Source organism: Mobula birostris, chromosome 7, assembly GCF_030028105.1.
Source record: "Mobula birostris isolate sMobBir1 chromosome 7, sMobBir1.hap1, whole genome shotgun sequence".
Lineage (NCBI taxonomy): Eukaryota > Metazoa > Chordata > Chondrichthyes > Myliobatiformes > Myliobatidae > Mobula > Mobula birostris.
The window spans coordinates 104,270,267-104,294,539 of record NC_092376.1 but is presented as its reverse complement, the minus strand read 5'-3'; the positions used below and the strand labels follow the sequence as shown (position 1 = coordinate 104,294,539).

Genomic DNA, 24,273 nt, shown 5'->3' with positions numbered 1-24,273 from the left:
TCACTGGCATTCACCTGCACCAGAACAGACTTCACCTATCTTCCCTTCATCTGACAGGAGAAGTTAGAGCACGTGCTTGTACTGTAGGCTTTACTAAAATTCAAGCAATCCGACATTGTCTGTATAGGCTCAGAGAGATCTCCCTAGCAAAATCTTGTCAACAGCATCTAGTTGTAGACCTACAGAGTTCCTGTCATGATAATCAATAGTCTTATATTAGAAAGGCTAACATGGTTTTGAACTGAAAAATGGTCAGCCCCTCTACTATTCACTGCCTCTCCATTCCCTACCACTTCCTCCAGCATCATGGCAGTCAATGGAATAGAATCTTGAATAAATGACCCACTCCCTTCTAACCTTTACCCTCTTCCCTCTAACCCACTTGCACCTTTATTGCTAACTGTGCACTGAAATGTTGCCTCCTGCTGCTAGATTTTCATGGTTCAGAGTTTATAAAGCCTGCACCAGAAGTAAGTGATATGTGACGAATAAGGAGCTGTGACAAATGTCAGAAGGCCTGGGACCTCAAACTTTGCAGTACAGGTAGCCCTGAGTACAGCAGGGGTTCTACTGGCATATAGCACTGCCTTCTGGTTGAAGGTTTCCTTTGAAGCACATGTTGGAAACAAGCAGTAAAAACCCAGGTACAACTTGGCTCCAAGTGTACCTTAGAAATTGTGGAATCAGTAAACATTGTGAGAAGAACAACTCAAATATATAAGTTCCATCGGCACATTTAGAGTAAAAGATACATACCTATATCTTGGCAATAACTGAAAGCAATAAAAACAGCAGAAGATAGAAATCTTAAATAAAAACAGAAAATACTGGCAATACTCAGCTGGCCAGGGAGCATCTGCTGAAAGAATAATGGGGTTGATATTTCAGAATGAAAGTTAATTAACCTGAAACGTTAACACTGCTTCCTTCTCCACGTATGTTGCATGATACGCTGAGTACTTCCAGCATTATGCATACTTATTTCAAACAATCTGGGACCATTATTGCTGACAACAAAATTAAACAAATATTTCGGACTTCACTGTGCAAAAGGGCTGTAAGTTATATTCTGAGTACAAATAAGGCTTTAGATCTGATCCTACGTACCTTGAAGGAAAGTAGGGCGGTCCAGGCAAAAAGTATGGATGGTGGAAAGGAAATCGAGCAGCAGCTCCGAACAGATTAGCAGCGTGTCCCATTGGTGGGTGTTGGTAAGCATGAGGATGTGGGAGAGTTGCCGAAGGTAGTGGTGGTGGATTTCTGGGGCAGTTGTTCACAGCTGGCATCTCCTTTTGTGTTGGGACTTCAGGAATTGCACCTCTGTTGTGGGTGTTATTAGTTTCACTGGAAGAATTTCGTTTGCTAACACTCATTGATATTGTAGATATCCTTTGCTCTGTACAATTAGATACTGTGCTTGGACTAGGTACCTTGTGATGCACCTCACTCCTACTGTGTCCTGGAGCACAACTGACTGGCACAGCAGAGTGGCTGGAAATATTCTGTGCAGGCAGACCAACCTGGACAGGACTTGTTTGCGGATAAATTATGATTGAATTGGGACGAGGACCTTGAGTAACAGGCATGCGCAGAGACTGGTTTTGACCTGCTGGAAAACCAGGATATCACTATTATAGGAGAATGCATTATTAAGTCACATTAAGTTCTAAATAATATTAAGCAATATTTTTAATCAACAATGATATGAAATATTTTGAAACAATTTGCATAAATAATTTCTTGGCCTGAATATTTTCACTTCTCCGTACCATGCCATTTCATTCAGTCATTCCTTCATTCTGTGTGTTTCTGGTAAAAAGGATTTTGAAGTTTTATTTTGGGGGAATTTTTATATTTGTTCCATTCAAGTTACATCATAAGTTAAATTTATGGATCACCTCCACTGATTGGCTGGACTGTTGACCAAAGCCCCTTCTAAAATCCAAGTTTATATTAAAAGGAAGTGGGCTAGCCAATCTGATCATAAAACATCCCAATATTACATTGGTACAGTCAAAAACAAAATGCATAAGTCATAGGTAACAACAGAGCACTCATCACCATGTCATAAACCTTACTGCAAAGCCAACACTTCATTATACTCTAGCAAAACATCCACAAACCCTCCCATTTAGCAGCTATGATTGAATGGCAGAGCAGACTTGATGGGCCAAATGGCCTATTTCTGCTCCTATGTCTTATGGTCTTAAAGTCTATTATACCCATATATGCATGTGCATAAAATGACCCATTTACACATATCTCACTGGTCCCCTCCTGAATACCTGCTTGCTGTTTTCATCCATTCACATGAATATCCAACAAATCTGTAAATGTGCTAAAAGTAAATATTCCACCAAACTGCAGAATCAGTGGCAGAAAAACAGCTTCACAGTACTTGAAATTAGTTTGCAAATTTGAATACAATTTAATGTGTTTGCTCAGTGAGAGACTTCAATATGGCACTTAAATAAAGGATGGAAAATTAAATTTAATTTGGCTTTTCTCCTTAAGGTGCTAACCAAGCTATAGTAAAATCTAAACCTTTTTAAAAAATGTATTTCAAACTCTTACCATTTGTGACTTTTAATTTAATCACAGCAAATGATATCTTGGAATTTCACGCAGCCCTTAGGAAGGACAGTGCTTGGAAACTATATTTGCCTTAAACCATGAATGGGCACGTGCAGGAAATGTTCTAACAATAATTCTCGAATTTGAAAATTATTTTGTACCTTCTTCCACAGATGCTACCTGATTGCCTGGCAGTTTTCAGCATTTAATTTTATTTCAGATTTGCAGCATCTGCAGTTTTTTTTAAATTTTGATTTACTGCAGAAATTTTACTTTGACCATAATTGGAGATGCATAATTAACACCAATTACATATGCTGGTGGTTCTGAGATACAATACCAATGCCCTGTATAAAAATATCTACAGAACCATGCTCAAATGCCAAATTTGAAACGCTCGAATATAGATTCAGTGAATAGTTGGAATTTTTATAAAATGTCATTAGTATCAACCACAAAACTACTGAACTAACACAAAAATAGACCAAGCTCACTAATACACTACCGTAACCTATATATAACACTAGACTTATCATTTTGAATAACTGACAAATGACCAAGCAAGACTATCGCTATATTGAAACAGAGAAAGGAAAAAATGGAGTCAATTTTGGCACCAAATTCGGGCAATGACAAAGTTGCTCCTTCCCAACTGATATTGCAAAGATGTCCTCACAAATACTCAGGCTTGGTGTCCAAGATTAAAAAGCTGGCACATAAGCAGTTCAAGCAATGCTCAGTCACGGTCATAGTCACTAAATGACATCTTACTGGCAACGTGTCAGGCTTCTCCCTCACAGGCCCTGTCTGTGTACGTTATCTCCTGTGAATTCTTTCAGTGGGAGCTACGCCCTGACATTATGGGAAGGAATAGCACTCAGTGTTGACTCCATATCCATGAGGTTTCATGACATCAGGCCAATTATTGGCAGAGAAATCTCCTATTGACCACTGTCCTCCCTCAACAGACAAATCTGTGTCGAATAACATGTGCAAGAAGCACATAATGTTCTCTAGGTGGGGACTTCAATGCTTATCACCAAGGGCAGTTTAAAATAGTTGGCTGATTGTGTTTGTGACAGAGTGAGTAACACAACATAAAGTATAACTACTCGACCTTGTTCTCACCAGTTTACCCACAGCACGAGCTCATGATGGTCACCGCAGCACCTGTGTGTGGACGAAGTCTTGCGTCTTCATGCCCATGGACACCCTGCATTGCGTTTTATGGCAATAATCTAATCTAATCTAATACAGCTGTGCTACACCAGAGAGCTCAATCTGACAGCTCAAAACTGGACATCCATGAGGTACAATCAGCAGCAGCACATCACTGATAACCTAAAGTGGCACTTACAATAGGTTATCGTTATATTTAATCCAGATGACGAACCTTGGTTTGATTAAGTCTGCAGAGAGGGTTGACAGATACAGCAAAATGTACACCTAAAAATGAGGCATCAACCCAGTGGAACTGCAATACAGGACTGTACGATCACGAAACAGCAAAAAACAGCTTTCAATAGACCAAGCCAAATAATCTCACAACCAATGCATCAGCTCAATCCTCGGCTTTTGTGTTCCATCCATTCATGAACAGGGATGTAGAATTAAAGGAAGGAGGAGACTTCAAGAACCTCTCCATCCTGATCCTCAGTGGCAGAGGAGCCCAGTATGTGAGTCCATTCGTACCTTTGCTTAGCCAGAACAGCTGATTTGAAGATGCTAGCCTTCAGCCAACTTGAGTTACACCTTAAGATACGAAAAAAAAGGCTGGTTGTGCAGGATATGGCAAATGTGGGACCAGTCAACATCCTGGCTGTGGTACACAGAGCTGTGCTCCAGAACTAGCCACAGCTCTTAGCCAAGCTATTCCAGTTTAACTGCTGCACCAGCATCTACCAAACTTTGTGAAAAACGCTAGGTAGTCCCTGTCACAAAAAGAAATACCAGAACAAATCCAATCTAGCTATCACCACCCAGTTAGTCTACTGACAAACATTAACCATGGAAAATGATGGAAAATATCAAGCTGTCTATGAACCTACTAACGCCAAACCTTGAAGAAATAACAAGGTTAAACATGAATCAAAGAGATGAATTCCAGAGATGAGATGAGAGTGACTGTCCATGACAGTCTGACTGAGTGTGGGATAAAGGAGCGCTGACGAAACTGAGGTCAATAGATAAACATTCCGACGGTCAGTGCCGTACTTCACCATGCTTGGTCCACCTCCCCAGGTGCAGAAGGTTACGAGAGTTCTCAGCCATCTTCAGCTTCTTTATGAATAGGCTTCCTTCTGTCATAAGGTCTGAACTGGGGGTGTCTGATTGTCTGTGCACAACGTAAAACTCCTCAAATAATGAAGCAGTCAATACATGCATGAAGCATGGCCTGGACCATATTCGGGTGAGGACTGATAAACATCAGTTGTAGCATGGAATAACCATCTCTAACAACGGTGAGTCTCATACCTACACTTGACATTCAATAGCAATGTCAGTCACCCATTTTGACTGCTCCAACAGCACGTTCCAAGTTCTTATTCTCTACCACAGAGAAGGAGGAGTGTTTCCTTTATTGTTAGCACTTCCGAATCCTGGAATTCCCTATCCAACTGAACTTTGGAAAATCTTTCACACAGTTCAAGGGAAATTAAGGATGTACAGTAACTGGTGACCTTGCCTAGATTCCGAATCCTAGCAAAAGGAAAGCGACATATACAGTACATAGGTGAGCACGTATGTGCTGAAACTACGGAATGATTATTGACAGCCTGGACGCCTATTATTCCACACCCTTAATCATCTTTGTTTACTTCTGTGTGGATATTCTGTAATAGCTACAAAAGAGGTACTGACTTTATATGAACACAATTCTCATTGTTGAGGCAGAATATTAATATATTTACACCAAATTTCCATGTGACAAAATATTCTTTGAAATATTGCAACTTCCTCCACAAAATTATCTCTCTCATCAATAACTGATTTATAAAGCTTTTGGATACATTTTGATAATACCGAAGTGGTATCAGCATTGAGAGGTTACATCAGGCAGGAGTGAACACGCTGAGGAATTTCTCTCAAAGTGGACATTGGGATCCTGAAGATTGTGGAAGAGTTTGATGTGTTGATAAGAGAAAAGATAAATCTAGATGTGAGGAACCCTAAACTTAAAGCTAGTCACTTCCAAAATGGAATGCATGGAAAAATATGTATTAACCATAAGAATGGCTAAAATTACTTCAACAGTGCCTCTTAAACTTGCAAGCTCAATGGCCTAACAGGTCAAAGGCAGCATAGGAAACTTGCAGGTTCCTGACTTGGAAACATATTGTCATTGCTTCATCACTGCTGTGGCTACATCCTGGAATTCTCTTCCCATATGAATGCAGTTGTTTCACAAAACAGCTCATCACCATTTCAAGGGGCATACATGGATGGGCAATAACTGCTGGCCTGACCTGTGACTCCTTCATCTTGTAAAATAATTAACAAAAGCACAGAACAAAATATGACAAAATATAATTTAGGCAGGAGATAAGGAAAGTGGGCAAGAGGGGAAGGGATAAACTGGAGTTGCCAGGCTTTTTTCCCCATCTGCAGAGAATGGCTACTTTGGCCTCAAGTCAAAAGATTGTTTTTTATAGGTTAGTGGTGATCTGCTGCACTGGGAATAGGAGAAAAAGGAAGGGATGAAAGGAGGGTTCGAGGGAAATCTGGCAGGATATAGGTGAAGATTTGGAACTGGAGTGGTGAATTTTGATTCACTGTCACAGTTACTTAGTGGCTAATTTATTGGTAATTCAAGATTCAAGATTGTTTAATGTCATTTCCTGTACACAGGTGTAAGGAGAAATAATTGTTACTCCAGGTCTGATGCAGCACCAAAAAAATTACAAAAGACAAAGAACACAATAATAATAAGAGCACACAATAAATAAAAATACATAAGAATGCTTATATACATCGATTTTATGTCCATAAAGTGGCACTAGGCTTTACATAAGGTGACTGACGGGAAATATTAAAGTAGTGGTGGAGTTAGTGGGTGGATGTATTGATCAGCCTTACTGCTAGGAGAAAGTAACCATTTTTGAGTCTGGTGTTCCTGGTGTGGATGCTACATAACCTCCTCCCAGATGGGAGTGAGACAAACAGTCCATGAGCAAGGTACGTGGGATCCTTCAAGATGTTTCTTACCCTTTTCCAGCACCTTTCTGTATATATCTGCATGTCTGTGATGATGGGTCGGCTGGTGCCAATGACATTTTGGGCAGTTTTGACTACCGGTTGTAGAGCCTTCCTGTCAGCTGCAGTGCAGTTTCTGTACCAGCAATGATACAGCTGGTTAGGATGCCTCTATGGTGCGTCTGTAGAATGACGTGAGCATGGATGTGCAAAGTCCAGCTCTCTTCAGTCTCCTCAGAAAGCAGAGGCATTGGTGAGCTTTCTTGACTGTGTAGGATCTGTTCTGGGACCATGAGAGGTTGTGTGTGATGTTCACTCCCAGGAATTTGCAACTGCTTGCATTTTCCACCGCTATGCCACTAATGTAAAGAGGGGAGTGTGGTGCGAGTTCTCCTTAAGTCAATAACCACCTCCTTTGTCTTGTTGCCATTACTGTTAATTGCCTGACTCCAGGCCTCAAACTCTTCCACTTCCTCTCTGTAGGCTGTCTCACCAGTGTTGGTGATGAGCCCTGTCACTGTCATGTCATTGGTGAACTTGACAATGTGATTGCTCAGGTGTTTGGCTGTGAAGTCATGTGTAGCAATGGGCTCAGCACACTATGGGTATCACCCATGTTGAAGATGATGGGGAGGGTGGAGTGGCTGTGAATGCTCGTTATCTTAAGTCTGTTCATTAGGAAGTCTAACACTCCGTTGCACAGTCATGTACGAGGGTGATTGATAGGTTCGTGGCCTAAGGTAGAAGGAGTCAATTTTAGAAAACCTAGCACATTTATTTTTCCTACATTTACACACAGTCCAGCGGTCGTGGAGCATACGGATCCCTCCTTTGTAGAAGTCGGTGCCTTGGACCTCCAGAAAGTGGTCCACAGCAGGGGTGATTGATAAGTTTGTGGCCTAAGGTAGAAGGAGATGAGTTATTAACTTCAATCTTTCTGCATTTTCGCGCAAAGAGTTGAACTGCACGTACATGTAACAAGAGCTGTATAACTCATCTCCAATCACCCCTGCTGTGGACCACCTGGAGGTCCAAGACGCTCTTGTTACATGCACGTGCAGTTCAACTCTATGAGTGATAATGCAGAAAGTTTGAAGGTTATAACTCATCACCTTCTACTTTAGGCCACAAACTTATCAATCACCCCTGCTGTGGACCACTTTCTGGAGGTCCAAGACGCCGACTTCTACAAAGAAGGGATCCGTACACTCCATGATTGCTGGACTAAGTGTGTAAATGTAGGAGGGGACTATGTTGAAAAATAAATTTGCTAGGTTTTCTAAAGTTGACACCTTCTACCTTAGGCCTCGAACTTATCAATCACCCCTCGGATTTAGACTGAGAAGTAGGAATTTGTTCATCAAGGTGTGTGGGACAATAGTGTTGAATGCTGATCTGAAATCCAGAAACAGCATGCTGACATAAGTATCCTTGTTTTCTAGGTGTGTCTGGGCCAGGTGCATGACAGATCCTATGACATCTGTTGTAGAACGGTTCTATTGGTAAACATACAGGTGAGAGTCCAGAAGAAGAGATTCATTTTTTTTGTGTGCTTATCCTCCAATTAAAATAGTTTTCCTGTTCTGTTTAACAAAAATATGGCTAATGTATCTATGTTTCCTCAACTGTGGCTTTACTGAGGTCCCTATACCATGTTTTGCAGGTCTTGTAGAAGGTGCTATGTAACACAAGGTGATCTGAATTTGCTGCATTGCATTTAGAATACCTTTCGCTGGTGTGGAACTAGTTAACAGAAACTAGGGAGTACTCTTATATATTAGATCTGTTGAAGTATATTTTTTAACACTCCATCATGAATTTTAAAACTTACCAATAACTGATGGCCGATTAACATTTGCCTGTAAATTTGGAATTACTACTGAGTAGGTGGCTGGTCGATAAGGATAAATTGTTGCTGGAGTTGTAGAAACAATGTTTTGACCACTACCAGGAAAGACATTTGAAGGAACACCCAATGCAAATCGTTTTTTTTTCCCTGGTCGTGGCTGGTACACCCAACCTACGGAACCAAATTAACATTGTTAAGTGATGATTCACTGTCAAACTTCCACTAATTCAAACCTTAAAAAAGTTGCTTCATCATTAAAACTAGGTAAAATTAAATGCCAACCTAAGCAAGTAGCAGAAATGTGTGGACTATTTGGCAAACTATCGCAAGGGCCCTCACTCTTACCAGAAATAAAGTTCCGCTCTGACTCACGCAGCTGTCTGGAGCAAACCAGGTGAGCTTCTCTTTTAATTTTCCGTTAAACATTCTTGGTTTATTTTATACATTGGCAACACTTCTTTTTAATAATGTTTAATGTTATTGTGTACTGCTCTCCAGCTGACAGTCCCGTTAGAACACCAACTCAGTTGCAGAATTCAGAAATGGCTTGAGCTGCACTATACTGCCATCTAGTGGTTTCCTATGGAACCAGCAACAGGAGAACCACATAATCAGCCCAGTAACATAAAAATTACATTAAAAGAAATTAAGCCAATGTGCAAAGCAATGCATCATTAATGAATCAGAGTGAGAGAGATAACCTCACTTGGAGCTGCAACATGGAGCTTAGGAGTGAGCTGGGAATGACCTATATAGTGTAATCCAAATTAAATGAAAAAGTAAATGTAGATAAGTGGACTGGGTCCTTTAATTTTAATTAATTTATTTAATATAGATCTGTTTTAGATAAATTTATAACTTCTTGTTTTTTGTTTTAAAATTAATTTCAATCCTCATTAACAATACATAAAACAATTCAAAAGCCAATGACAACTGTGAACTATCAAAAGGCTATAGTACTTATTTAAGGGCAGAGCAGTAAGGTTTCAAAGAAAATTGAATACACTGGGCTGCAGGTGGTAAGTGTGGCTCCCAGAATAGGGTAAGAAACAAGCCAGGAAGTGAATGGATCAAGCACAATGCAGTCCAATGTAATGAATTTGTTCCAACCTGGAACTTTCTATTTTGGCACTTAAGAGTAATTGTGAACCATATTGCTGTTATATATTTTAATTTTTGTTTGGGAAAAGACTCACTTTAATAGTTTGTCTGAATGGCATCTACAATATTAGCAATTACTTGTACTTATTAAGCATCCATAATGCAGTAAAGTGACCCTAAGTGACTGAACCAGGCAGAACCTAGTGAACACTGAGCTGCAGACTTGATAAGAAGAACACACTTTGATTTGAGGATGGATAATATACAAAAATCTTCCTTTTACTGGCAGCTTTAATGCATCAAAATATCAAAAAAGAGTGATCCCTGCAGCTGGACAACACAAACACCTATGCCAGGATGCTGTTCATCGACTATAGCTCAGCATTTAATACCATCATTTCCACAATCCTGATTGAGAAGTTGCAGAACCTGGGCCTCTGTACCTCCCTCTACAATTGGATCCTCGACTTCCTTACCGGAAGAACACAATCTGTGCAGACTGGTGATAACGTATCCTCCTCGCTGACGATCAACACTGGGGGCACTCTAGGGGTATGCATTTAGACCACTGCTCTACTCTCTATATAACCCTGACTGTGTGGCTAGGCAGAGTTCAAATACCATCTATAAATTTGCTGAGGATACAACCATTGTTGGTAGAATCTCAGATGGTGAAGAGAGGACGTACAGGAGTGAGATACACCAGATAGTAGAGTGATGCCACAGCAACAACCTGGCACTCAACGTCAGTAAGACGAAAGAGCTGATTGTGGACTTCAGGAAGGGTAAGACGAAGGAACACATACATACCAATCTTCATAGAGGGATCAGAAGTGGAGAGAGTGAGCAGTTTCAAGTTCCTGGGTGTCAAGATCTCTGAGGATCTAACCTGGTCCTATCATATTGATGTAGTCATAAAGAAAGTAGGACAACAGTTATACCTCATTAGGAGTTTGAAGAGATTTGGCATGTCAACAAATACACTCAAAAACCTCTCTAGATGTACTGTGGAGAGCATTCTGACAGGCTGCATCACTGTCTGAGGGGCTACTGCACAAGACGGAAAGAAGCTGCAGAAGGTTGTAAATCTAGGCATTTTCATCTTGGGTACTAGCCTATAAAGTACCCAGGACAGTTTCAGGGACCGGTGTCTCAGAAAAGCAGTGTCCATTAGTAAGGACTTCCAGCACCTAGGGCATGCCCTTTTGTCACTGTTAGGAGGTAGGAGGGACAGAGGCCTGAAGGCACACACTCAGCGATTCAGGAACAGCTTCTTCCCCTCTGCCATCCGATTCCTAAATGGACATTGAACCCTTGAACACTACCTCACTTTTTAAATATACAGTATTTCTGTTTTTGCATGTATTTTAGTCTATTCAATAGAGATACACTGTAATTGATTAACTTATTTATTTATTATTATTATTATTTTATTTGTTTTGTTCTCCTTTTATATAATGTATTGCGTTGAATGGCTGCTGCTAAGTTAATAAGTTATCACATGCCGGTGATAATAAACCTGATTCTGAGTGCAGAATTCAGATCCTGTTGTAACAAGGTTTTGAGGAGCAGATGAGTAAACGCAAAAGCAGTCAACAATGTCTGGGGAGATTCTTAAACGCTGCACAAATATATGTTCTGAATCTTGATTTAGACCTGACACCAAAGCTACGAGCAACTTGGTTCTGCTTCAGAATTTTGCCAGAGCAAGGGGTGGAGTCAGTAATTAGAAAACAGATTGTTACGGAGGCCATCTTCAATCTTGTTAGTATTCAGTTGCGGAAATGTTTTTGACTGTACGTTGTTATGTTTTGTAAGTCCAAAACAAAACTAATTGCAAGAAAAAGACAGGAGCCCAGGAGAACGGTGTTAGTTTGCTCTTTACTTTAGTGAGATGTGCACGTATCATGTGGTAGCATCATGACGTAAGCAATTCATGTAACCTGTAATGAATTATCTAAGTAAGCAAGAACACTTAATCAAACAATATATCAAATATATAAACACTTAATCAAACATGCAAACACAGTATACTATATAATACAATTATTATACAGATACCACAGCACAGTAAATGTTAAATTGTCCCATTCTGGCCTGAAGATTTAATTGCCGTGGAGGTTTTCTTACTCTTGTGGGATGATATTTTTCCTGACAAGGCAGGTCACTCGGCTCTGTGGTTGTGAAGGCAATCTCAGGTCCTGGGATTTACTCCGTGGGGTTGTAGGAGTTGACTCTGAGACTGCAGAAAGTGGTTCTGACAGCAGTAGCCACTTTTCTTTTTTCCTCTGGCTTTTCTCTCTGGATCTACTTTGGTCCTTGTTTCTCTCCTTTTCAACTGCTTGGCTTTCTTTTCTTCACCTTCCTTTTTCTTCTAGTTTCCCTGAATTTGCAGATTTATCGAGAAATTAGGTCTCCTTTATCCTCTTCCATTTCCATAGCACTAAAGTTATCATCCTCTTTCTTTTCCTTTTACTTCTTTCTAGTCTGTGCATCTCGATCCTGGGAAGCTGCATTTAGTTCACTGGAGTATTCTCTTATATCCTTCTATCGCTCTCTCTACAATCCAATTTCTCCTCTTGGTTTCCTCATCCACATAATCATCTCACAAATCGTCTGTTTTCATATCTCCATTGACTCCCTTCCTTTCGACCTTGCATTCCTCCAGCTGGACTTTGGTCTTTGCATCTACTTTTCCAAGCAGCTTTTTCTCTCCCACTTGAAGTTCATGCAATAACCTTAATGCACGCAGAGTAGATTCTGGTTCTTTGTACTCACAAAAGCTGAATGCTTGCAACTTTCCTGAAGCTCCTTGAACTCTCTTCCAGCTTAAAACCCAAGCCACATTTTGCAGCTAACTGCCTGATTAACATATCAGAAGCTTTCTCAGATGCTAGATCTGTTATTAGGGAATGAGATAGGGTATGTGACAGAAGTTTGTGTAGGGAAACACTTTGTATCTAGTGATCACAATGCCATTACTTTCAAAGTAAATATGCAAAAGAATAGTTCTGGTCCATGGGATAAGATTCTAAAGTAGAGAATGGCCAGCTTTGATGGTATCAGAAAGGATCTGGCACATGTGGATTGGGACAGGCTGTTTTCTGGTAAAGGTGCACTTGGTAAGTGGGAGGCCTTCAAAAGTAAAATTTTGAGAGTACAACGCTTGTATATGCCTGTCAGAATAAAAGGTTAAGATTATAAGTGTAAGGAACTTTGGTTTTCAGGAGATATTGAGGCACTGGTTAAGTGAAAAAGGAGGTGTGTTGCAGGTAAACACAGGTAGGGAAAAATGAGGTGCTTATAAAGCTTAAAAAATGTAAGAGAGCACCTAAGAAAGATATCGGGAGAGCTTAAAGAAGGCATGAGTTTGCTCTAGCAGACAAGGTGAAGGAGAATCCTAAGGGATTCTACAGATATATTAAGAGCAAAGGGACAAAATTGGTTCCCTGGATGATCAGAATGGTAATCCGTGTATGGAGCCAAAAGAGATAGGGGAGATCTTAAATAAGTTTTTTGCATCTATATTTACTCAAGAAATGGACACTGGAGTCTTTAGAAGTGAGGCAAGTGAACCCTGTACAGATGACAGAGGAGGGGGTGTTTCCTGTCCTGAGGCAAATTAGAATGGATAATTCCCCAGGGCCTGACAAGGTGTTCCCTCAGACACTGTGGGAGGCCAGTGCAGAAATTGCAGGCATCCTAGAAGAGATATTTAAATCATCCTTAGCGAAAGGTGAGATACCAGAGTATTGGAAGATAACTAATAATGTTCTGCTTTTTAGGAAAGGCTCTAAAAATAAACCAGGAAATTATAGGCTGGTGAGCCTGACATCAGTAGTGGGAAGGTTATTGGATGGTATCCTAAGGGATGGACTATATAAGTATTTGTATAAACATGGACTAATTAAGGATAGTCAGCATGGCTTTGTGCATGGTAGGTCATGTCTAACAAATCTTATAGAGTTTTTTGAGAAAGTTACCAGAAAGTTGATGAAGGCAAAGCAGTAGATGGTGTCTACATGGACTTTAGTAAGGCATTTGACAAGATCCCACATGGGAGATTGGTCAAGAAGGTTTAGTTACTCGGTATACAACATGAGGTAGTAAATTGCATCAGACGTTGGCTTTTTGAGATAAGTTAAAGAATAGTAATAGATGGTTGCCTCTCTGACCACAGGCTTGTGACTAGCGGGATGCCGCTGGGATCAGCGCGGAGTCCGTTGTTGTTTCTCCTCTATATCAGTGATCTGGATGACAATGTGGTTAACTGGATCAGCAAATCTGAGGATGACACCAAGACTGGGGGTTTAGTGGAACAGCGAGGAAGGCTATCATGGCTTGCAGCAGGATCTGGACCAGCTGGAAAAATGGGCTGAAAAGTGGCATTTAATGCAGACAAGTATGAGGTGTTGCACCAACCAGGGTAGGTCTTACACAGTGAACAGTAGGACACTGAGGAGTGTGGTAGATCAAAGGGTTCTTGGAATACAGGTCTTTAATTCATTTGAAAGTGGTGTCATAGGTAGATATGGTTGTGAAGAAAGCTTTTGGCGTATTGGCTTTCATAAATCAAAGTATTGAGTACAGGAGTTGGGATGTTATGAGGAAGTTGTAAAAGATATTGGTGAAGCCTAATTTGAGGTATTGTGTGCAGTTTTGGTCACCTACTACGGGAAAGATGCAAATAAGGTTGAAAGAGTACAGAGCAAATTTACAAGGATGTTGCTAGGTCTGAAGGACCTGAGTTAAAACGAAAGATTGGATAGGTTAGGACTTTATACCTTGGAATGTACAAGATTGAGAGACTTGATAGAGGTATACAAAATTGAGGGCTATAGGTAGGGGAAATGCAAGCAGGATTTTTACACTGAGGTTTGGTGGGACTAAACTGGAGGTCATGGGTTTGGGATAAAGGTGAAAAGTTCAAGGGGAACATGAAGGGACACTATCACTCAGCGGGTCATGAGTGTGTAGAACAAGCTGCCAGCACAAGTGGTGCATGTGAGCTCGATTTCAACATTAAACAAAAGTTTGGATAGGTACATGGATGGTAGGGATATGGAAGGCTATGGTCCTGGTGCAGACTGATGAAAGCAGGCAGTATTAAATGGACTAGATGGGATAAAGGGCATATTTGTTGCCTTTTTGAAGTAAGTGGGAACTTCTGCCCATAGCAATGAGAGGTTGAAAATGTCCTTGAATGCTCCCGCCAGTTGGTTGACACTTTTTTCAGAACCCACCAGGTACTCCATTGGGATGTTCCACCTTGAGAGGGTTCACTCTCTTTAAAGACAGCCTAACATTGGCCTCTGAGACGGAGAGCACAGGGTCATCAGGTGCAGCAGGGATCTTCACAGCTGTAGTTATATTCTCCCTTTCAAAGCAGGCATAGAAGGCGTTGAGTTCATCTGGTAGTGAAGCATCGCTGCCATTCACGCTATTGGGTTTTGTTTTGTAGGAAGTAATGTCTTGCAAACCCTGCCAGAGTTCTCGTATATCCAATGTTGCCTCCAACCTCGTTCTCCCGGGTTTGTTTAAAATGTTCTTGTCACCACTGTTGTGTTTTGTAACTTCAAAACATAAAACTAATTGAAAGGAAAAGATGGGAGTCCTGGAGGGCATGTCTTGGTTTGTCCTTTACTTTAGTGAGCAATGTAGGTATGATGTGGTGGCGTCATGACGTATGTCATTCATGTATTTTTACAGATAACCTGTAACGATTCATTTAAATGAACAAGAATGCTTAATTAAATAATATATTTGCAATATTACTCAAATATTACTGAAATATGTCCGCCCAAGAAATAATAGGGGAGTCAAGCTAGTTAGTACAAAATAGAGTCCATTCATGTGAAAACTGACAAAACGGTCTCAGATGGCTGAGTATGAATGTATGAATGAGATATTGGAAGAGCAAAGGAGAAATCCTGGGACTCACTGGAGGTAATGGTGCAAGCAAGAGAACAGAAACCACTACATTTATTTTTTAAATCATTATTGTTAGAGGTTATATTAAGTCAGATCGTAGAACATAAACCATGTACAGAAATTTCCAAGGGGTTATGACAGCTTGCAGATTGGAAGATTGAAATCCAACATGTTGATTCTTTATTGAATAGAACTTCAGAAACTAAACAAATTCATTTCCAGTTATATTTTATATAAATATTTGCAGAAGTTATTTTTATGATGAATACTTCTAGACTTCTACTTTAGGTTCTTGATATTAAGGAAAGCTAATTGATTGTCGTCCTTAAAAGCATCTAACTTACCAGGAAATTCTTCCCTATGCTTTTCTTTTATCTTTTGAGCCTCATCATAATAAGGTTTCTTCTGTTCTTCACTCAACTTATTCCACTCCAGGCCAAGCTGGACACTAATTTCTGCATTATTAGCATTTGGGTTTGCCTTGGCTAACGATGGTCTGTGAATCCGTGCCCAAACCATAAAAGCATTCATTGGGCGTTTTATGTGCCCACTTCTGTCTTTGGAAGGAGGCATATCGTTGATTTCTAAAATCACAACAAAAGAAGAAAATTGGGTGAATATGTAATGGTAAAGAAGATTGAATAAAATGGTAGCTATTTATTTTTATAAAATGCAATATATTGAAGAGCAATGAAAGGTTCTACAGATTGAAAATGCGAAATTGAGATAAAATCTAACTTTAGGTTTTGAAACGATTACATTGAAATAGAAGTGGAAAGTATGGGCAAATATCCCAGCAGATCCATGGTATTGACATAAAATAAATGCACAATATTTGAAAACTCTTCCATTTTAAGTTATTATGGTGATTATAAATAGCTTGTGATGAAATCTGTCTTTGGCTCTCAGCCAAATGTGAATGGATAAATATAACCTTTGTGCAATATTGTGCTTTATAAACAATGGTTCTCTCCCAAATGTTCCTGTCTCCGTTTATCAAATTCCTGTAAGAATCCAGATGCATAGACTGGCTGCAATATCTTGCCCAAACATATCATCATCAAATAAAAATCAAATTCTTAAACAATGAACATTAATTTATTGTTGGAACAATGAACTCAACAAAGTCCAAGATAATGCTATTTTCTTGCAATATCCTTCCTGGAGGGAGGAGAAGATTGCGGGACGATGCAGCTCGCAGCAGCCACTCCAGTGGTGATGTCTGTTATTTGTCAAGTAGGGTGCTGTGCACAATCTTGATTTGATGGAGACGGATGTGAGAGCACAGAGGAACATCTGGTGAAACTTCTGAAACGCCTGCTTCGCTGCTGCTGTTACTGTGTGGTCCAGAATCTCCGGAGGAGAAGGCCCCAAGTCCTCGGCTTTGCTTGTTGCTCGGTGGCTGGGGCGGGGTCAAAGCGCTCGGCAGAGGATGGTGCTCAGACGGGCTGGTCGGAGGCTCAAAGTTTTCGGACAGACTCACTCCGCTGCGGTCGCGTGCTTCCAATGGTGCTGCATCGGCAAGTTTGCAGCACTTGGGGATTCATGGCAGGGAGAGTTTCTCCCTTCTGCCGCCTGTGTGAGATGATGAGGACTTTGAGACATTTTTTTTATCGTGCCCATGATCTGCTCTTATCAAATTACTGTATTGCTTTGCACTGTTGTAACTATGTTATAATTATGTGGTTTTGTCAGTTTTAGTCTTGGTTTGTCCTGTGTTTCTTGTGATATCATTCTGGAGGAACGTTGTATCATTTTTTAATGCATGCATTTCTAAATGACAATAAACGAGGACTGAGTGTCCTCATAATCTAAAAAAAATCCAAAGAGATGGTGTAATTTCTAACGAGATACTGATGAAAAGTAAGGAGGGCACTGATTTAGGTATCTCTTTCCAAAACCCACTAGAAACAAATATGATCAACATTCTCATCAAAGGTGAGATGCATCAAATACGTTTGTTAGTTTCAGGCAGCTTTTGGAAAGATTATGTTCTCTAAATGACAACTTCTTCAACAGGATACAGGAAGGTAAAATCAACTCATTTGAAACAGAAAGAACTTAGTTACTGAAAGTTCTATTATGTGGAAATGTACAAACTTTACCTTGCCCTCAGTATTGTTGAAAGCCTCACACTCACACCTATGATCAACACATCATATCCAAAAAGATTGCATGATGTTACAATGAGCTAAGCTACAGATAAAGTTCTGTACTGTACGTTCTTAAAAGGTTGGTGGATTGGGAAGCCTGGCAGAAAACTGTGTGCAACAAATATGAAGATGTCTAACACTGAATTGGCAAAGAGGAAAGCCATTTGGTCCACTAAATCTGTGGTAGTTCTCAGCATGTCCCAGTCTTTCATTCCCTGTGATCTATCATCAACTCCATATGATTGTCCTGCCACACACTTACCCTTAGGGTGCCAGGGCATATTAACCCGATTATGTTTGGATGGGAAAGAGAACAGAACACTCACAGAAAAATGATGTTTTCACTGGAACAATGTGCACCCCATGTAGAACTGAACTTTGATTCGTGGAACTCTGTGACACCCTACACTAACTCGTGTGCCACTCTGCTGTCCATAAAAGATTAAACATAGAAAGTACAAGATAGGAACAAGCATTTCAGACCACAATGCTGTTCCTAGCAAACTAACTAGTAATGAAATACCTAAATAAACTAATCCCTTCTACCGACAGAATCCCTCCACCCTCTGCACGTTCACGTGCCTATCTACAAGTCTCTTAAACACATCTGTCATATCTGCAAAAAAAAACCCACCTCTGTCAGCACATTCCAGGCATTCCCACTCTGTGAGTAAAATCTTGCCACTCACATCTCCTTTGAACTTACCCCCTCTTATCTTAAGTACATGAGCCCTGTATCAGATGCAGAGTTTTGTTTTATTACTGTCATGTGTACCGAGCTACAACGAAAAATTAGTTTTTCAAGCCATCCAGACAGGTCACTTCAAAACATAAGTGCTCTGAGGTAGTACAAAGGGTAAAGGAATAACAGAATGCAGAACATAGTGTTACAGTTACAAAGACAGTGCAAGCAGACTATAATACATAAGGTCCACGATGAGGTCAATGGTAAAGAAAAGGGTTCATCTAAAATGTACAAGGGGTCCATTGAAGCATTATACCAGTGGGATAGAGATGCCCCTTCAGTATGGTGGTGCAGATTTTAAGGTTCTGTATCAGTGAGAGAATACTGGGGGTGGGGTGGGGCGGGGTATTTGATTATGCTGGCTGCTTTACCGAGGAAGCAAGAAGAATAGATAGCCCGTGGAGGCGAGACCGGTTTGCCTGATGGACTGAGCTGCAATTCCTTGCGGTCCTGATCCGAGTAGCTGACATATCAAGTTGTGAAGCATTCAGATAAGATGCTTTCTGTGGTGTATCTATAAAAGCTAGTGAGGGTCAACAGGGAAATGCCAAATTCCTTTATCTTCTTGTCATAATTAATATTGTAAGCTTTTATGCCACTTGTATTAACATCCTTACAATGGAAGTTTGGTTACTCTACTAGTGCTTTGGCTCAGGCTATTCCTTTATTATTAGATTCTCAAAGATGTGCCGAACTTTCATCCTGTGCACATGCCAAAGTCAGAAAAGCCTTCCTTGCTTGATGAATACTGCAAAGCTTGGTAACTACACATGTATTGGAAACCTTTTCCTATTGTGTGATGCCAACAACATACCACAAAAATAGAATGTGGATGTTATTGTGTCCTCTTTCTTGGTGGGTTTATATAGTATACCTTAATGGATCAACGTTATGGTTTAAAGATTAAGTTTGTTGCACTTCTATGTCCATTTTGGTAATGACAATGTTGGTTCTTTTTCCAATGGAGGAGGGGAAAGAGGCTAGCTGGAAGGTGATAGCAGAAGCCAGGTTGGTGGGAAGGGTCAAGGGCTGGAGGAGAAGGAATATGATCGGAGAGAAGAGTATACTATAATAGAAAGGAAAGGAGGAAGTGACCCGGGGGAAGTAAGGTGAGAAGAAGTAAAAGTTCAGAGTGGGGATTAAATGAAGGGGAGGGGGATTTGTTTACTGGAAGGAGAAATCGATGGGAAGTAAATGCTCACTGACTTTCCTGCTGCTGCAATTAGAAAACCATGAAGTTCCAGAGTAAGTCAGCAATAAAAATTCACTATGCAAATAAAAACATTTATAATAGACCTCTGGTATTATCAATGCAGGAAATTATGTGCCTCTATGTCAAAATATTTTGTGACTTTAAGTAAATATATACTTAAAATGTTATAGATTCAGACAGAAGCTACTCAGAAAATCAGGTCCTTGCAGCTCCTTGTGAAGCAATTCCACCAATTCCCCTGAGTTTTCCACATAGTTCTGAAAATTATTTCCTTTCAAATGCTGACCCAATTTTTTTTTGCTGTTGATTAATTTTGTTTCCAACCAATTCAAAGTCATTTACACCTTGAGGAAAAATGGTTTTCCTCAACTTTACACCTTTTGCTCTGAATTTTAAATATATGTTTATATTTAAAGCCATCTGTAGAATAGCTTTACTTTATTTAATGGTATAGACTGTATCTATGAGATCTTCCATCAACCTTCTTTGTTCGATGGAGAACATCATTAACTTTTCGTATCTAACTTTATAGCTGAAATCTCTCATCTCTGAAGTCATTCAATTGATTTTTTTTGTGCAGTCTTTAGGACAATTGTTTCTTTCCATAAGCATGCTGAGCACATTTTTATGCAATACTCCAGTGTGTTGAACCAGTCTTTCATACAGATTCAACAAAACTTCCTGTTATAGTTCTCAATAGCTCTATTTCTAGAATCCCATATGCTTTACTAATCAATTTCTCAACATGCCCTGCGAGTTTGTTGAATTCTCTCATTGATCTGCCTGCTCACTAAGTTGTAACCGAGCACAGCAAGAAAGGTTGAGCATTGTAATGATTGTGTTGTGTTCACTGGAAGCCATAAGGTTGTGGAAGGTCAGAGATAATGATTTCCCAGCTTCAAAAAAATCAGCAGAAAAAAGAAAAAATCCAGAGGCCACATGAAGCTAGTAAAAGATGTGATGTGTCAGAACATGTGTGAAGGCAAAAAGATGGAAAACAGAAAAAAATTAAATTAGATATTTTCATTATTGGTCTGTGATATTTGGAAGCATTTTGAAATCAATGTATAATTGTAATTACTGTGTTGGTTAATGGCTGAATTAGTGGAGATTAAAATTGATGTTTAGAGATGCAAGTGACATACCTATTGTCACATACTGTTCAAGTAAAACTTCAGCATGGTATCTGAGATCTGTTATAACTGAAGTCTATTGGAGATGTCATTCACTGCATTTATCAGTCATTACTCTGTTATCATGTTGAGTTATTATTGTGGTACTGTACTTGAGAGCATTAGAAAGTGAACAGATTTTTATTTCTGTTATAGTTGATTGTGCATATACATTGTACACATTTGTGTTTGTGTATTTTTATTTTACATGTAAATAATTGGCTGAAAGATTTAATAGTAAACAGAATACAGATTATTATTGTTGTTATAGGTTTGTTTTTTAAGAGAAAAGAATGTTAGTATTGGGTGTATATGTATGTGCACAGTATGGCATTGGTATTGGTTTTGGTGTATTATTGTCACAAGTCCAAATATAGAGTGAAAAGTTTGTCTTGAATACTGTTCATACAGAACAAATCATTGCTCACTGCATTGCGGCACAATAATGTAAAACAACAACAGTGTGAAATAAAGTTTTAAAGCTACCAAAAAAAGTTCCATGCAGTGAAATGATAAAGTGCAAAATCATAAGGAGGTACCCTCAGTGGCCACTTTGTCTGGTACCTCCTTCTCCTAATAAAGTGGCTACCAAGTGCTTATTCCAGCTCTTCTGCTGCTGTAGCCCATTCACTTCAAGGTTTGAGATGCTCTTCTGCAAACTACTATTGTAAGATGTTACTGTCACCTTCCTGTTAGCTTGAAGTAGTCTGGCCACTCTCCTCTGACTTTGCTCATTAACAAGGTGTTTAAGCCCACAGAACTACTGGATTTTTTTTTTGCTTTTTGAACCATTCTTTGTAGTCTAGAGACTGCAATGCATAAAAATCCCAGGAGGTCATCAGTTTCTGAGATGCCTAGCCACCCCTTCCAGCACCAACAATCATTCCACAGTTAAAGTCACTTGGGTCACATTTCTTCCCCATTCTGATGCTGGTCTGAACCATAACAGAACCTCTTGACCATGTTGGGATGCTTTTATGCATTGGATTGCTGCCACGTGACTGGCTGATTAGATAATTGCATTAACAAGTAGGTGTACATGTGGTCATTGAGGGGAGACTCAGAGTCCAAGAGTCCATTTTAATATACATGTGGTCCATTCAACAGTGTTAACAGTGGGATAGAAGCTGTCCTTGAGCCTGGTGGTACATGCTTTCAGGCTTTTGTATCTTCTGTCCAATGGGAGAAGGGAAAAGAGAATGTCCAGAGTGGGTAGGGTCTTTGATAATGCTGGCTGCTTTGGTAAGGCAGCGAGAAATATATATATAGCCCATAAAGGGGAGATTAGATCCCATAGTGTACTGAACTGTGTTCCCAACTCTCTGCAGTTTCTCGTGGTAACATGCAGAGCATGCTGTTATGCATCTAGATAAAAATTAGTAGGGTTGACAAGCTCACATTTCTTTTGTCTCCAACAAAGTAGAGGCATTGGTGAGCTTTCTTGGCTATAACATCAAAGTTGTTGGAGCAGGACAGGTTATTAGTGACGTTCACACCTGGGAACTTAAAGTTTTCAGTCCTCTCAACCTCAACACCACTGATATAGACCGAAGCATGTGCACCACCACCCTTTCTGTTTTGTTTTGTTGACATAAAGGGAGAGGTTATTTTCATGACACCACGTCACTAAGCTCTATCTCCTTCCTGTGATCCGTCTCATTGTTACCTGGTGAGATGTGGCTCACTATGGCGGTATTATCTGCAAACTTGTAGGTGGATCACACAGTTATAGGTAGAGAATGGGGCTGAGGACACAACATTGAGGACACCAGTGTTCAGAATAATCATGGTGGAGGTTCTGTTGCCTATCCTTATTGTTTGTAGTCTGTTGGTCAAAAAGTTTATTCAGATGTAAAGCACTGACTGCCAGGATACAAAATATGGCGACAGTATGAATCTTGAGATATTGTTATACCCGCCACTACTGCTAGTTATTCAACTACAATAAAGGGAATTTGAGTACAGCCTCCATCCCTGGTACTTGCTTCATTGCACTGCAATGAAGAGGAGCCCATGGATGCAGTACATGCCCAGATCCACAGTTATTACCCAGCCTTCTGAACTCTGCAAATTAGTTTATATTATTTCTCTGTTCTTTATACCAAATGGTCACAAATCTCTGTGTTATATCTCATCTTTCACAGGTATGTCCAATTGTCCTTGCCATCTATGCCTTCTGCCCTTCTATTCATATTATCCTCATTCTTCTACCATGATTGTAAATCTCATATCATTAGAAAACTTGTAAATTTCCCCGTGTGCACATGTTTAAGTTATTAACATGTTATCAAAAAAGGCACTTATCTCGACACTGACTGATGGAAAGTGGTGCAAAATACATTCTTTCATTCTGAAAAGCAAGCATGCATCACCACTCATTGCATTTTTGTCCATTTTCTATCCAGGCTGTTCCTGACCCTTTAATTCAATGAGCCTCAGCTTCGCCCACTAGCCTTTTGACTGCCAAGGAGTGCACATCCACCATATTCCCTTCATCAGTTTTCTCTGTTATCCGATCAGAAATTTCTACCAATTTAGTCAAACATTATGTCCTTCGAAATTATCCATGCAGGCTCTCTTTTTTCAGCTCAAACTTTTCCAACAGCCCATGACTGTTTTTCCTGATTATTGTTGGACAAGCTTCCCCACAACTATAATAAGAGGTGTTGCAAGTGTATTCCTTTTTGAACAACATATTATATTTATCATTTTCAGTCTTCTGGCATCTCCTCTGTACTAGGGACTCATGCAGTAAAGAAACAGGCCATTCAGCCCACCACACCAAGCCTACCAGTAGGAAACCATCTGTATTAATCTCAACTGCCAGCACTTGGCCAGTAGCCTTCTCTGCCTAAACAATTAAAGTGGTTATCCAGACAATACCTATGCTGTCAGTGACTCTATTTCCACCACTTCTTCAGGCAATTGATTCCATTACTCACCACTATCGGGGTGAAAAAGAACTTTTAAATCTCATCTAATCACTCATCTTTATCCAAAATCTATGTCCTCTAATTTTATCGGTATCTTGCAATCTTGACAAAGATTCATACAAAACTTTTGTTTAGTGTTCCGGCTATAGAATGTGTTATGCTGCTATATACAGATCAGCATCTCTGTCCCTATTTATTCCTGACTCTCCTCTTGCTGAACTAAATACAATGAAAAGTTTTAAAATAATGTAAGAATGAATATCAAATTCTGTTCCAAATTATCATAGGTAACCATTCACCATGGGTTCCCAACCTTTTTTATGCTATGGACCCTTACCATTAACCATGGGTCTGTGGACCCCAGGTTGGGAACCCTTGATCTACCAACAAATGTTTTTTCTACTTTTG

The 24,273-nt window shown here is 39.9% G+C and overlaps 1 protein-coding gene across 1 annotated transcript in view; it reads right to left on the bottom strand.

The window, feature by feature from the left end:
• Positions 1-24,273, bottom strand: part of LOC140200949 (transcription factor SOX-30-like) — a 55,956-nt gene that overhangs the window by 5,137 nt on the left and 26,546 nt on the right. Inside the window, exons 5-7 of the mRNA XM_072264594.1 lie at positions 15,994-16,233; positions 8,600-8,788; positions 1,108-1,606 (exon numbers count right to left, since the gene is read on the bottom strand). Coding sequence (XP_072120695.1) covers positions 1,108-1,606; positions 8,600-8,788; positions 15,994-16,233 — 928 coding nt within the window. The remainder of the gene's footprint in view (positions 1-1,107; positions 1,607-8,599; positions 8,789-15,993; positions 16,234-24,273) is intronic.